Consider the following 12,762-nt stretch of genomic DNA (forward strand, 5'->3'; position numbering starts at 1 on the left):
TACGGGTGCTGAGCCAGTACCATCTCAAATATCATCTCTAGGGATATCGTGTTAGCGGTTTACATTCAGCCCAGACTTCTGTACAGTATGCACTATATGACGGTGTTTTCAGAATGGTAGGCCTGTACTCCAATATGTCTAAAACTACTTCTCCAGAGAGTAATCATGATCATTATACTTACTAATTAATATGTTAGAAAATACTTTCAGAAATTAGGAGTTTACAGTTTGGATATTTTTCCCTTTATTAATAGTTATCCAGATAAATCAATCCAAATACCCCACTCTTTAAACTTTCATAAAAGTCTTACTGTATTTGTACATATCTGAAAACATTGTCTTGGAGTGTTTGGCTTAAAGTAGATGGCTTCAGGGTTCAGAATCACTGAACACAACTACCGATTTAGCTCTAAAATAATGAACGATTTGAAGGAAAGAACACTACAAAAAGATAAAATGTCTCAGGGTCTTTGAGTGAGAGTACAGCAAAAGCATTGTAACATTTTTAAAGGACGCACATTCTTATCAGGAACCCACCTGATCTATATAACCTTTGTAGTTTTTGATTTGGTTAACTGCGGTGGTCAGGTCCCCACGGTCCACATGTTCTGCAGGAGTGTGGAGCCTCAGGGCATAGAGAAGACTAATATATTCTTCAAATCTTCGGGATGGGTACAAAAGCAGCTCCGGCAGGCTGTACGGGCAGAGGGAAGGCAACTCTGGTCTCTACCTGCTCTGTCGTTGGGGGGCTCCAGCTATGCTCTCCCTCAGAGCATACCTCAGCATTTGGGTAACAATAGTCTTATCATGCCTCTTCAGGAAAGCTCGGAACGCTGGTGTCATTTCTCTGCACTAAAAGGTGAGAATTATATTGTCAAAACTTTGCTCTGTGTGCCCATGGCACAGCCTTCCGTTCCACCAAGCAAGCATGAGGGGACACTCGAAGCAGAAGGACATCGTCTGCATGTGACCAGAGTCTTACCAGTGCCATGCTGTCTTCCTGATACGTTCACTGTGCTGTATTCATTACTCTACAGACCGACTCTCTTCATGGACCTTAATTTGCAACCTTCTGGGCTTGGATTTATATTAGAGTAAGTTGAATACCTGACCTAGCAAAGTTACTTAATTTCTCTAAGCCTTAGTTTTCTCATCTGTAAAATTCTGGGGTGTGCGGCTGGTAAGGCGGGAAGATTGCTTGAACTTAGGAGTTCAAGACCAGCTTGAGCAAGAGAGTCCCCATCTCTACTGAAAATAGAAAAACTAGTTAGCTGTTGGGGCTAGCTCCTGCAGTCCCACCTATTTGGGAGGCTGAGGAAGGAAGATCACTTGAGCTCAGGAATTTGAGGTTGCTGTGAACTAGGCTGATATCATGGCACTCTACCCAGGGCAACTGAGTGAGACTCTGTCTCAAAAAATTCTGGAGTATGGGGAAAAAGTGATTCTATTGATAAAGTGCCCATCATGTAGTAAATGTTATTTCATAATAGCAAGATCTTGACTATGAAGGGTATTCACCTTTAATACTGCTGTAAATCATGTTTTCCATAGTAATATTACATGGCTGTTCCACTGTACTTCATATTCATCACAGTACAGCACCTGTGAAGTTACATCCTTTAACATGCCTAAAAGAGGTCAGTAATGCTAATTTCTAAATCAAATATTTGCTGATTTCAATAATATTAATACTACCATTAATCAAGTGCTTATATACACACACTATGCTAGTGAAATAAGTATTATTATCCATTGCTATAAAATTTTTGGCACCAATTTATTTCTCATACCATATGTTGCTTTGCTGCAAGTCTCATGCTCAAGTCAGTTGCCTCATCAAGTTGTCCAGCAGAGACTAACCTCCCTGGGTGGGGTGGAAAGAACACCACAGAGGAAGCTGTCCAGGGCGGGAACCACCCAGAGGCCTCCCAGTTCACAGGCCTTCCCTGCAGGACCTCAGTGAAGACACAGGCACGGTGGACACTGGTAGATCACAACGCCCTGTGGCTGCCATGGGACAAAGTAGCCTCTGCCACCACACTTTTGCTACAAACTGAGGAGGTACGAGAGAGGGACCTGATTCCCATCAGAACAGATCCCAACAAAAGCAGCAAGTGGCTGAGAAGAAAATTGGATATTCCTGCTCGGATTAAATAATGGCATACATCACAACAGGGAGCACTGTTTACAGTGAGCTGTCCAGGAAATGTAAAGCCGAATGCAAGGCCCAAAAGTTCCTTATTTCTTCATGAGATTTCATATATCAAATGTTCTCATTTCAAGAAATATGAGGGCTATCTGAAAATTATCCAGCCGCATAATTTAGAAAATAAGATTGCCAAAGGCTGGATACTTTCTGGAGAGCCCTCGTCTATGGATTATCAGTTCACTTTCTAGATAAGAGAGCGGAACTTGTCAAGGCCACACAGGATCACAGTGGCAGACTGGGATCGAGACGCAGTCTTGCTTCTACCCAATTGCAGCTTTTCCTGGAACTGGACCACAGGGTGTCTGGGGCAGGTGAAAGTCTGGCAGTTTTCATGAAGATGTGTTTAGTTCAACAACTCGTTCCCAGGCACTGCCATGTGACAAGCACAGTGTTGGACCCCGAATGGGAGTCCCTGTCCTCAAAGAGTTCCCAGTGCACAGGAGGAGAGCTGGAAGCCGAGAGCAGAGAGCGGCTTGCCTATTAATGCCTGTCCTTCGGGCTGCACTCACAGCTTCCTTTCAGGCTCAGAAGGTCTAACAAAATGACAGATTGCAACTCAACCATTTACCTTCTGTATAGTTTTCAGAACAACCGGGTAATTGTTGAAGAAATTGGTGTATGTGTTCAACTGGCTTCCGAACTTTAGCACTATGTCTCCCACGCAGTGAGCAGGGCCCCACTCCTGCAGTCTGTCTCTCAGGTTATCTAGAAACCACCTGCAATATAAGAAAAGCAGGACCAAGAAATATCAGCTCAGGGGAACCTACAAACTCAAACAAGTGATTCATTGTCAGGAGTGCAGCCTTTTTGGCCTAGTGCTTTATAGCAGGGCTTTGCTCAAGTATTCCATTCTTGTTTTTTTGTTTGTTTTATTTCTTTGAGACAGAGTCTCACTCTGTTACCCTGGGTAGAGTGCCATGGTGTCATAGCTCACAGCAACTTCAAACTCTTGGGGTGAAGAGATCCCCTTACCTGAGCCTCCTGAGTAGCTAGGACTACTGTCACCAGCCATAACGCCTAGCTACTTTTTTTATTTTTAGTAGAGACAAGGTCTCGCTCTTGCTCAGGCTGTTCTTAACACAAAGTAGCCCAGACCTGCTGTACAGGGGCACAGGTCAGCTGTAGGGAACCCCATCTCTCCTCCTCAGTTCCTTGAGTCAGAACCCCACTCTGGCCTCCATAGTGCTGCCCCAGCCATCCCATTCCCGTGTCACCAGACAGGCAACCTTGATGGTTCACAGTGCTCAGAGGACAGTGATCCACTCATGTCTACACCCAAATGCCAGAACCCTGGATCAAAGGAAACCCCTCAGACGGCTATCACAGGCCTTGAGAACTGAGCAGCCTGGTTCAACCTCTTCACTTCATAGAAGCTGTGGCCCCTCAGGGTCAGGAACCTAGTTACTGAGGCCAAGTTACCTAGAGTTACTGTGAGAGCAGCACATGATTGGTTTGTTTTCCTTAACCTCAGCTAGAAATGATCATTTTTCTCTCCCATATTATATACTTGAAAATATGCTGTTACCTACAGCCTTGTGCTCGCTAAGCAAAGGATCCCCAGGCTCACTCCCATCAAATCCTTCAATTCCTTTCCTACTGTTCAACTACCACTACTGATAATAAACAGCCCCCCGCCACCCCCCGCAGCTCTCCTTCCCATTGTCTCCTGCAAGAGCAGGCACTGACTCCACCCTGGCCCCAGGGTTGTGAACTGGGGAAGGTGTGGCCCTGGGAGTCCCCACTCCCAGCCAGGGCCCCCACAAGTGTCAGAGAAGGACTGAGCCTCCATACAGCTTTAAAAACAACAAAGTGTGGGCTCCTCCCACTGCAACAATGAATCTTTTTAATAATATATGTTCAGGGTTTACCTGTTGAGACTTAAAATCTGCAGAACATCAGAGAAAATGATCTGGATATTTACAGCACTCAGAATTGCTCTGTTTGATGACAGTGCTGCTTTCAGTGGCATCACATAAACATCTCGCACAATTCCCAGCATCTGCACGTATTTCCTTTCACTCTGTAAGAGCTCCCTGACGACGCTAGTTCGCTTTTCTGCTGAGTCCATCTGGAGTTTCCTCTCCTATAAAAAGCAGTAAGAACTCATACAGAAAAGCATAAAGACTCTTTCCAGGCTTACAGGCTCAAGGAGCCTGGCAGTCTATGCAGTTAGAGAAGAGGAAGTCCACGGTTGGAGATGTGCAGGGTTGCAGGGAACCTTGAGAGGGGGCTGTGAAGGACCTGCTGGCCACGGCTGATCCCAAGCAACACCAAATAGCCCCTCACATCAGAGACTTATGCCTTTGTGGGGAGGGGACTTTTAATCTTGGGTCTGGAGCAGGGCACATGGAAACTTTACTTTTATCCATCTGTCCATCCAAACGAACATGGTAGGTGTCTTTATGCTGGGTGCTCGCTATGTACTGATGAAATACGACAGTCCTGCCGTATGGAGGTCACAGTCTAGTGGTGAAGCATGGGATCCTCCACTTCTATTTTCCTATTTCTTTTTCCTAGTAGTATTTTATTGATTTTATTTCTTCTCCTGCAGAGAAGAAGTGAAATGAGCCAGCCCTCTACTATAGTTTGAATGTGTCCCTTCCAAAATTCAGGTGTCACCAAAGTGATAGCATTAAGAGGTGGGGCCTTTAAAAGATGACTGGCCATGAGGGCTCCTCCCTCATAAAGGGCTGGGTGAGGCAGTTAGTCCTCTCTGGCCCTTCCTTCTTTCTCCATGGGAGGACGCAGCAAGAAAACTCCGAGCTCGGTGCCTGTAGCTCAGTGAGCTAGGGCGCCAGCCACATACACCAGAGCTGGCAGGTTTGAATCCAGCCTGGGCCTGTCAACAACAAAATAGCTGAGCATTGTGGCAGGCACCTGTAGTCTCAGCTATTTGGGAGGCTGAGGCAAGAAAATAGCTTAAGCCCAAGAGTTGAAGGTTGCTGTGAGCTGTGACGTCATAGCACTTTACTGAGGGTGACACAGTGAGAATTTTTCTCAAAAAAAAAAAAAAAGAAAGAAAGAAAGAAAAGAAAATCTCAAGGGTACTGCAACTTGATCTTGAGCCTCTCAGCCCCCAGACAGTGAGAAATGCATTTCTGTTCTTTATAAACTACCCAGTACCAGGTATTCTATTATAGCAACACAAACAGACTAAGACACCCTCTCAACTAATTTGCTTCCTACTGGCATAAGATGAAAAACTCAAACATATGCTCTTCTTTTAGCATACTTAGGAAAAAGTATCCAACTTGGGAGGTGTGGGCCCACCTCTCTGGCTAGCTAGGTTGCCAGATGTCCTATGTTTTCTATATTTCCAAGTTTTCTTTTATTTTGCTGGAACTAGGCATTTTTCCCCTTTCATATGTATATTTCAAAAGTTATAAGATCAGCATTTTTATAATAGAAAAACAATTACAGCATTTGATTTTTTAAAATGTAATGCCCTGGTATTTGAGCTTAGAACTCTTAATACTCTTAGAACACAATTTCCTTTTTCTCTCCAGCCCTGAGCATACCCTACCCTGCCCCAAATAAGACAACCCTGCTTCTGCTATTCCTGTTGCTGCCTATGTCTGCGTGCTCTGTAGGTGGGTACCTCTTTGGTGAAGTGGCAGCTAAGGAGAGTCCAGCATCTACCATTACCTACGAAAGGCCCAAGAAAGGAATCAAGATGGATGGTGTTAATTGGAGGGCGGTGCAGTTTAAGATTAAGAGTAAACTAATGAGGCTCAGCGCCTGTAGCTTAGCGGCTAGGGCACCAGCCACATACACCAGAGCTGGCAGGTTTGAACCCAGCCCAGGCCTGCCAAACAACAATGACAACTACCAAAAAAATTGGCATTGTGGCAGGTGCCTGTAGTCTCAGCTACTTGGGAGGATGAGGCAAGAGAATCACAAGTCCAAGAGTTTGAGGTTACTATGAGCTGTGACTCCATGGCACTCTACCCAGGGTGATATAGTGAGAGTCTGTCTCAAAAAAAAGAAAAAAGAATAAACTAATGAAAGTCTATTGAGAATGACAGGGCTTGTTGATGAGGCAGATCAGATTCCAATTTGATAGGCACCTGATCAATGAAACAAGCGCACCAGAACTGCTGGAGATGGAGCTGGATGATACAGTTGACATGTTCCAGCAGCATACAAGGGGTGTAAGGGGTGTCCACTGCAAAGGGAACCTGGCATTTACTCTAGAAGACTGTCCTTACAGACCAAGAATACATTCTCAGTTAGAAAACCACAACTGGGTTCCATCAAATAGAATAGTACAGTTCTCTCTATTCTTTCATTTTTCCCTCCCCCATTCCCTTATTGTACATAAAGGAAGTGGTGTATGTGAATGAGGTTTTTTTCAATTAATGGCCAATCGTCAAATGATGGTGGGGGTGGGGAACAATACTGGTTTAGTGAAAAGGCTCCTTTCTCCCTCGGTGGCTTCTTTATTCAGTCTTTATCTTTATATCCTAATGGGTTTTTTGCTTTCACATGTATACAGAAAGTGCCAAAAACACATCTTCACATTTTAAGAAAGGAAAAGACTGTATTAAATTTGTAATACTCAAGTTTCGATTGACTTGGGCAGTCATAAGAGCTGCTCGATGTGACTCGCACTCACCTTTGTTACCGGCACACACTGAGTATCGTGTTACAAATTTAACAATGTTTTCCTATGGATGTGCGTATCTACATCCTTGCATATCTTGTTCAGTTGGACAATTTTGACATTTTTATTTATGATTGTATAACTACAGACAATTTTATAACATTCTTGTATGTAGCTCTTACAGTTAGGGTAATCTGTCAAACTAAAATTAAAACATAAAAAGTAATTTAAGAAAAAAAATGAGAAAACTTACTCTGAAATACTATAAACACACTGTTCTTGGTGACTCAGGTTTTATTTTCCAAATGCATAATCTGTATGTAATACAGACATATGAGTTAAAAATTACATCTGCATCCCTTTTGGAAGTTGGCCAACAGTCCAAACCTGTATTTTTTCTGTGTATGTATGTATGTTTGAATATTGGAGTTGGAGGTTGCTGTGAGCTGTGATGCCACAGCACTCTACCGAGGGTGATAAAGTAAGACTCTGTCTCTAAAAAAAAGAAGAAGAAGGAAAGGGAAAGAAAATGAAGAACTAACTGGCATAAAGGCTGAAGCTTCACGGTCAGGAGCAGAACAAATGGCAAGTTCATGTGATGTGATGTGATAATTGGCTTACCAGTTTCACCAGCACTTCCAGATTTAGATCATTTTTGCTAAGACTTGACTTTGTGTCCTGAGAATTGTCTTCTGTAACATTTCTTTGCTGAAGATTAAATAGAGAGTTATTTGGAGGATCTCTGCAAGCCCAGTAGGTCCTGCGGCCACAGGAGGCCCTTGGAAGCTGTCTGCTTCCAACCCTGACCACTTGTTCCCAGACACAGTGAATTCAATGCTTCACAAATGTGATGCTGCTTTTAAATTAAATTTTGTTTAAAAGAGTAACCTTTTTCTTCCTTCAAACTACATTGTACTTGGGAAACTGAATTCACTGAAGCTCCCTTTTCCCTGGGAGAGGGGGAGGGATAGCTCTGTAGGGGCTCCCCCTAGGTGTAAAGAATCACACCTATTCTTGAGAAAACAGGCTTCACTTCAGCTCTGTAGCTTCTCAGTTGAAGGTAAATAGGCTATTTTATTTCTAGGATGCCAGAAGAAAAAGCTAATAACATTTTGTGAAATTCATCCCTTTTTTCACCTGATGAAAATGTGTCATTAACAATCCAAAGTACCCTTGCGGGCCTACACCTTTGAATCTGGCTGCTTCTTTCATCACTTTAACTTGTCATTTGTTCTTATTGTGGGCTTCAGATAATTTAGCCCACACCCCCACTTCTACTGCCTGCAGCATCCGGCATCTTCCTAGCAACAAACAGAGATCTCCACGTTTAGACAAAGAGATGAAGGTGAGTGATGGTCATTGGGGCTGCCTTCCTAACCAAAGACAAAACTACCAGTGGTAGTCCCTAGCTGTCTTGGGGCAAGGCTGGAAAAGAAACATAAATGTAAACCTATGATTCCTTTGCCTTACTCTACTCACACAAAAATGAGTATATTCTGTAGCTGCTGTGATCCTTATTGGCAGCCTGAAGCCTTTGTGTGGGAGCCCTGGTCCATGAGCTGCAGGCAAGTCCTGGATACCAGGAGGACCTGCTGGAGTCTAAACTCCTGTGTCTGCTCCAGGGAGTTCTTCAATCATTTCTTTTGTCTTCCTCATAGTAGCATGGTACGGGCAAATCTCGCTCTTGCTCAGGCTAGTCTTGAACTCCTGACTTCAAGTGATCCTCCCACTTTGTCCTCCCAGAGTACTAGGATTTACAGGAGTGAACCATCATGCCTGGCTGGCAGCAGTGTTTTAAGATGTAAATTTCTCTTTGTGGTTAGGAAATTAATTGGGCATAGCAATTTTGTTTGAATCTAGAATTGGCAACTTTGTTCATTTTATATTATACACTTAATTGCTAGAATTTGTTGAGCTTCTATAAGATTAAGAGGCCATCGGTTACTTTTTAGGGATAAACCTGGAGGAGTAAGAGGGGCAATGAGCTTTGTACATTTATAAGAAAAACTATTGATTTGAGTTGGTGAGTCTTTCCTCAGCTCTCTCCATGACATACACAAGGAAGACCATAAGAAATAAGCTTACAGAAATAGGCTTTGATCACATAGAAGGAATTTTCCTCTAAGACTGAGTGCGGGCAGACGCTGCATTTTTCCAGAGACATTCTAGTCATTGTTGATGCTTCTGCCAGAATACATTCAGCTGCCTGGATTAGGGGCCAGAAATAGTTGTGCAAATGACAGGTAGAGCCCAGGAACTATGATTCTAGCTGCCACCCATCACCATGGTAGCGTGGTATCAGCACAACCACCACCGGCAGACAGAAACCAGGAGTGACTAGCGATTGGGCGCAAGAGAGAAAGAAAGAGAAGGAGAGATAGCTAGATATATAGACGCAGAGTCCTAGATTTGACAGACAGGCCTATTTCACAAGCCCCTATGGAACAGTCTTTAAAACAAATATCTCAGAGGAGCTTCCACTTTCCTCTGCCAGGGCTCCTGAGGCTTCTGAACGAATATCCACACTTTTCAAAATAAACCCTAATGTGAGCAGAAAATCAGCTTTTCAATTTTATCCTGATTCAGTACTTACATTTAAACTGTAGTTCTTCTTCCTAGAGATTCCCCACATTTGTTTTGTGAGCTTTGTGCAAAAGCTCTTAGTGTTAAATAATAGAAAACCAAATGACAATCTAACACACATTTTTTTCTAATTTGATTTAAAAAAAAAAAAAATCAAAGCAATTTCTAGGCATTGACGAGTTTTGCATTTCTCCAGGCAGACAATGTAAAAATAGCAGGCCCGATTTCCAACAATGAGGCAATTTTAAGCCCAAATTTCATGCATTATGTTATTAGCATGATTAGATGTTTAAGTCAGCAGCAGGTTGAAAAGATTTGATTCGGTGTGAATTTTATTTGGCAGAGGAAATCTAAGAAAGTCTAAGAGTGAAAGTGACCGAGAGGAACTTCTCCAAGTGACCGTTTCCCTTAGGCACCAAAGTCTCAGAAATGGTTCTCTCCAAGTTCAACGTTTCCAATGTACCTGTGATGCTTCAGAGGAGGAACCATCTATACTTCTGCCCTTACTGCTTTTTCAAGCTGCTCCAAAGAGGGGCATTTCTGGGGTCTATATGTCCGGGGCTTGGGGTGACAGATTTAGAATAAATGTGGAGGAAAAATCTCCAGTGAGGTTTCCAGGGAGGCAGGACTCAGCTGATGTTGAGAAAGACTCTGGAAGAATTTGGAACCTGTGTAACGTGGTTCCAGGCTGATCCTTCCCTTTGCTGAACCAGGGAGAAAAGAGTGATATTGAGGCCCGGGTGCTATTTTTCAAAGGCTTTCATGAGCTAAAGGATGGATGGAGACTAAATCTACTCGGTGGGAGAATAATCCTGGAGAAACTCAAAAAAACAAAAATGGCAGCTACCATAAAAGCAGCAGCATCTGAGGAACGGAAAAGGGAAGGAATCGGGATTAAACTCCCACCCCAGCGTCCCTACCCTGCCTGTGTATTCTGCGGACAGAAACTCCTCACACCCTGCCATCCGTTTCCGTGCAGGTCTCATCTATAACGAAGACGGGGACGGACTCTGGGCCTCCCCTCAGGGTTGAGCACAGTGCCCGGCACCGGGTCAGCTCCTGCCAGCACCGAGGGAACTGAACTGAAAGGCGGAGGACCACCCCCTCCCTGAGAAGAGGCCTGTGAGAATTTCTGGGAAGAATTAAATCGGGACTAAAGATAAATTTCAGGATGGGGCAGCAGGAAGAAGGGTTCTACTCTAGAAAGGGCTGAGGCACCCCAGAAAGGTCTTTTTTAAGGGCCCTCTCGGGGATATGTCTGTGGTTGGAAAGAATTAGACTAAAGGTCGTGCTGTGGTACAGCAGAATGGTGGGCCTAGGTGTGTGCAATGGTGAACACCTATAATACCAGCACTCTGGGAGGCCAAGGTGGAGTATTGCTTAAGGCCAGAAGTTTGAGACCAGCTGGGGCAACATAGCGAGACCCCATCTCCACAAATGGAAAAAACATTAGCCAGGATGGTGCCAGCAGTCCCAGCTACTCAGGAGGCTGAGGCAGGAGCATCACTTGAGCTCATGAGCTTGAGGTTGTAGTTATGATGAGGCCACTGCACTCCAGCCTGAGCAAAAGAGCAAGACCCTGTCTCCGAAAAAAACAACAAAGAGCAGTTCTGAAGAACAGGACTTTTATGTTGCTGAGAGTGTTAGGGGAATCTTGACAGAAGGGTCACTGCCACCAGCAGCCTGTGTCTGCCCTTGTCCTGCCCTGTATTGTCCTTCACAGGAGCCTGAATAAGACCCCCAAACTGTCAGGTTAATAAGGCAGCCAACGGTTCATCTGCTAGGGGGGTTCATCAGCAAGGGGAACCAGCAAGTGCACCCCTGCCAACAGTCTTCATGGTGAGTTGGTGTCAGGAACTGGCATTTCACAACTTCAAACATCAAAGGTGACTTGTCTATGAACATAAAGTGCTTCTAAAATGACATTTTCCCTATACATAGAAATTAGCCCTCTGAATAGCGATACAGTTCCCAGCATTTCCTGAATCCTGTTTATTTCAGGTAACCAAGAATGCATGGATTCTGAATATAGTAATAGCAAAATTATTCTTTTTTATCTAAAAAACTAGCTTCAACCCTACTTTTTTTCCTTTGTGAATTTGAATGCCAAATAAAAAAGAGCCATTCTTAAGGCGGTGCCTGTGGCTCAAGGAGTAGTGTGCTGGCTCCATATACGGGAGGTGGCGGGTTCAAACCCAGCCCCAGTCACCAAAAAAAAAAAAAAAAAAAGAGCTATTCTTAGTTTCTCTCTCTCTCTCTCTCTCTCTCACACACACACACACATCTTAAGACTCAACTAAGTAGCAAAGCAAAATGCAAATTTCTAATTCTTCCCCCACAACCAAATAGTGTTCTTCACACCAGCATGGTACAGTTCATGCTTTTACATGGCTTAAATGGTACCCACATTATGAAACTACAACACAACCTTTTCTATAATAGTTCATGAAAATGAAGTTCTTAGAAGAAATAACAAGTTGAAAGCTTTTTCGGTGAATACTAACATTATTGTTTATAAATTTCTTCACCATATCTGCCTAATTCTACAGTAAAACACAGGCATAAAAATACAGCAGCAACTTTACCTTCGTGAATAGATTGAATGTTGCCTTTGGTTCACATTTTGTCGGAATAACATTTCCTTCCAAACCTTTGCTCTTTTTATCACATTTCTTCAGCAGAAAATATGACAAAAATTCCAGAGGTCTTTCCTAAAAAATATACCCCCCAAAATTCCTATTTAAGACTTTCATCTGAAATACAGTTCATCGAAAGTGCAGCAGAAAAGATAACACATTTTGAGTAGTGCTTTCAGCTTTTTACCTACTTAATTTACGTGTCCAGAAAACAAAGTGACTGTGACTCAGTTAGTTAGTAAACGGGACTTTTCTAGTTAGTCTTATATTCCAATTGCTCTAGGTTTCAACTTTTCGTTCCAGTCCAGTTAGGATCCCAAAGTCTTATCAGAGAGTCTCTTAAGATCTTTAGATCAAAGTGGTCCACACCTCCCTCTCAGCCAGTTGAGGAAAGGGGACAAGAAGGGCCTTGTTTTCCAGGGAAAGAAGGCTAAGGAGAGGCGACAGCGTCCTAACTGATGGGAAACACCTGAGGTTCTCCGATTCGGCTCCCTCTCAGGTTATAGATTTGAGCACTATCAAAATCATGTTATACATGGTTACTTTTCAACAATGAGGTGAGAAGAAGTACACTGAGCCTACACCAAATATGTTCAGTCATTCTTTGGTGTTTAGGAGCCGTGTAGGGTCACCTCTGGGAACATCCCTGCTCACTCTCTCAGCAAAGCTCGCCCAGGCCTTTCCTCACTTGGGCTGCCTGAGCCTTGGCCAGTCTGCTGAGCTGAGTTTCG

At 43.6% G+C, this 12,762-nt stretch overlaps 1 protein-coding gene across 2 annotated transcripts in view; it reads right to left on the minus strand.

The window, feature by feature from the left end:
* The window catches only part of ECT2L (epithelial cell transforming 2 like), a 77,482-nt gene that overhangs the window by 18,371 nt on the left and 46,349 nt on the right, over positions 1-12,762 (minus strand). Inside the window, exons 10-14 of one of the 2 annotated variants that reach the window (XM_023513525.1) lie at positions 7,434-7,520; positions 4,078-4,292; positions 2,778-2,925; positions 779-852; positions 538-694 (exon numbers count right to left, since the gene is read on the minus strand). In XM_023513525.1, coding sequence (XP_023369293.1) covers positions 538-694; positions 779-852; positions 2,778-2,925; positions 4,078-4,292; positions 7,434-7,520 — 681 coding nt within the window. The remainder of the gene's footprint in view (positions 1-537; positions 695-778; positions 853-2,777; positions 2,926-4,077; positions 4,293-7,433; positions 7,521-12,762) is intronic. The other variant, XM_003790285.2, reaches the window with a different exon arrangement.

Source organism: Otolemur garnettii, unplaced genomic scaffold (assembly GCF_000181295.1).
Source record: "Otolemur garnettii isolate 467f Iridium unplaced genomic scaffold, OtoGar3 scaffold00042, whole genome shotgun sequence".
NCBI classification, from domain to species: domain Eukaryota; kingdom Metazoa; phylum Chordata; class Mammalia; order Primates; family Galagidae; genus Otolemur; species Otolemur garnettii.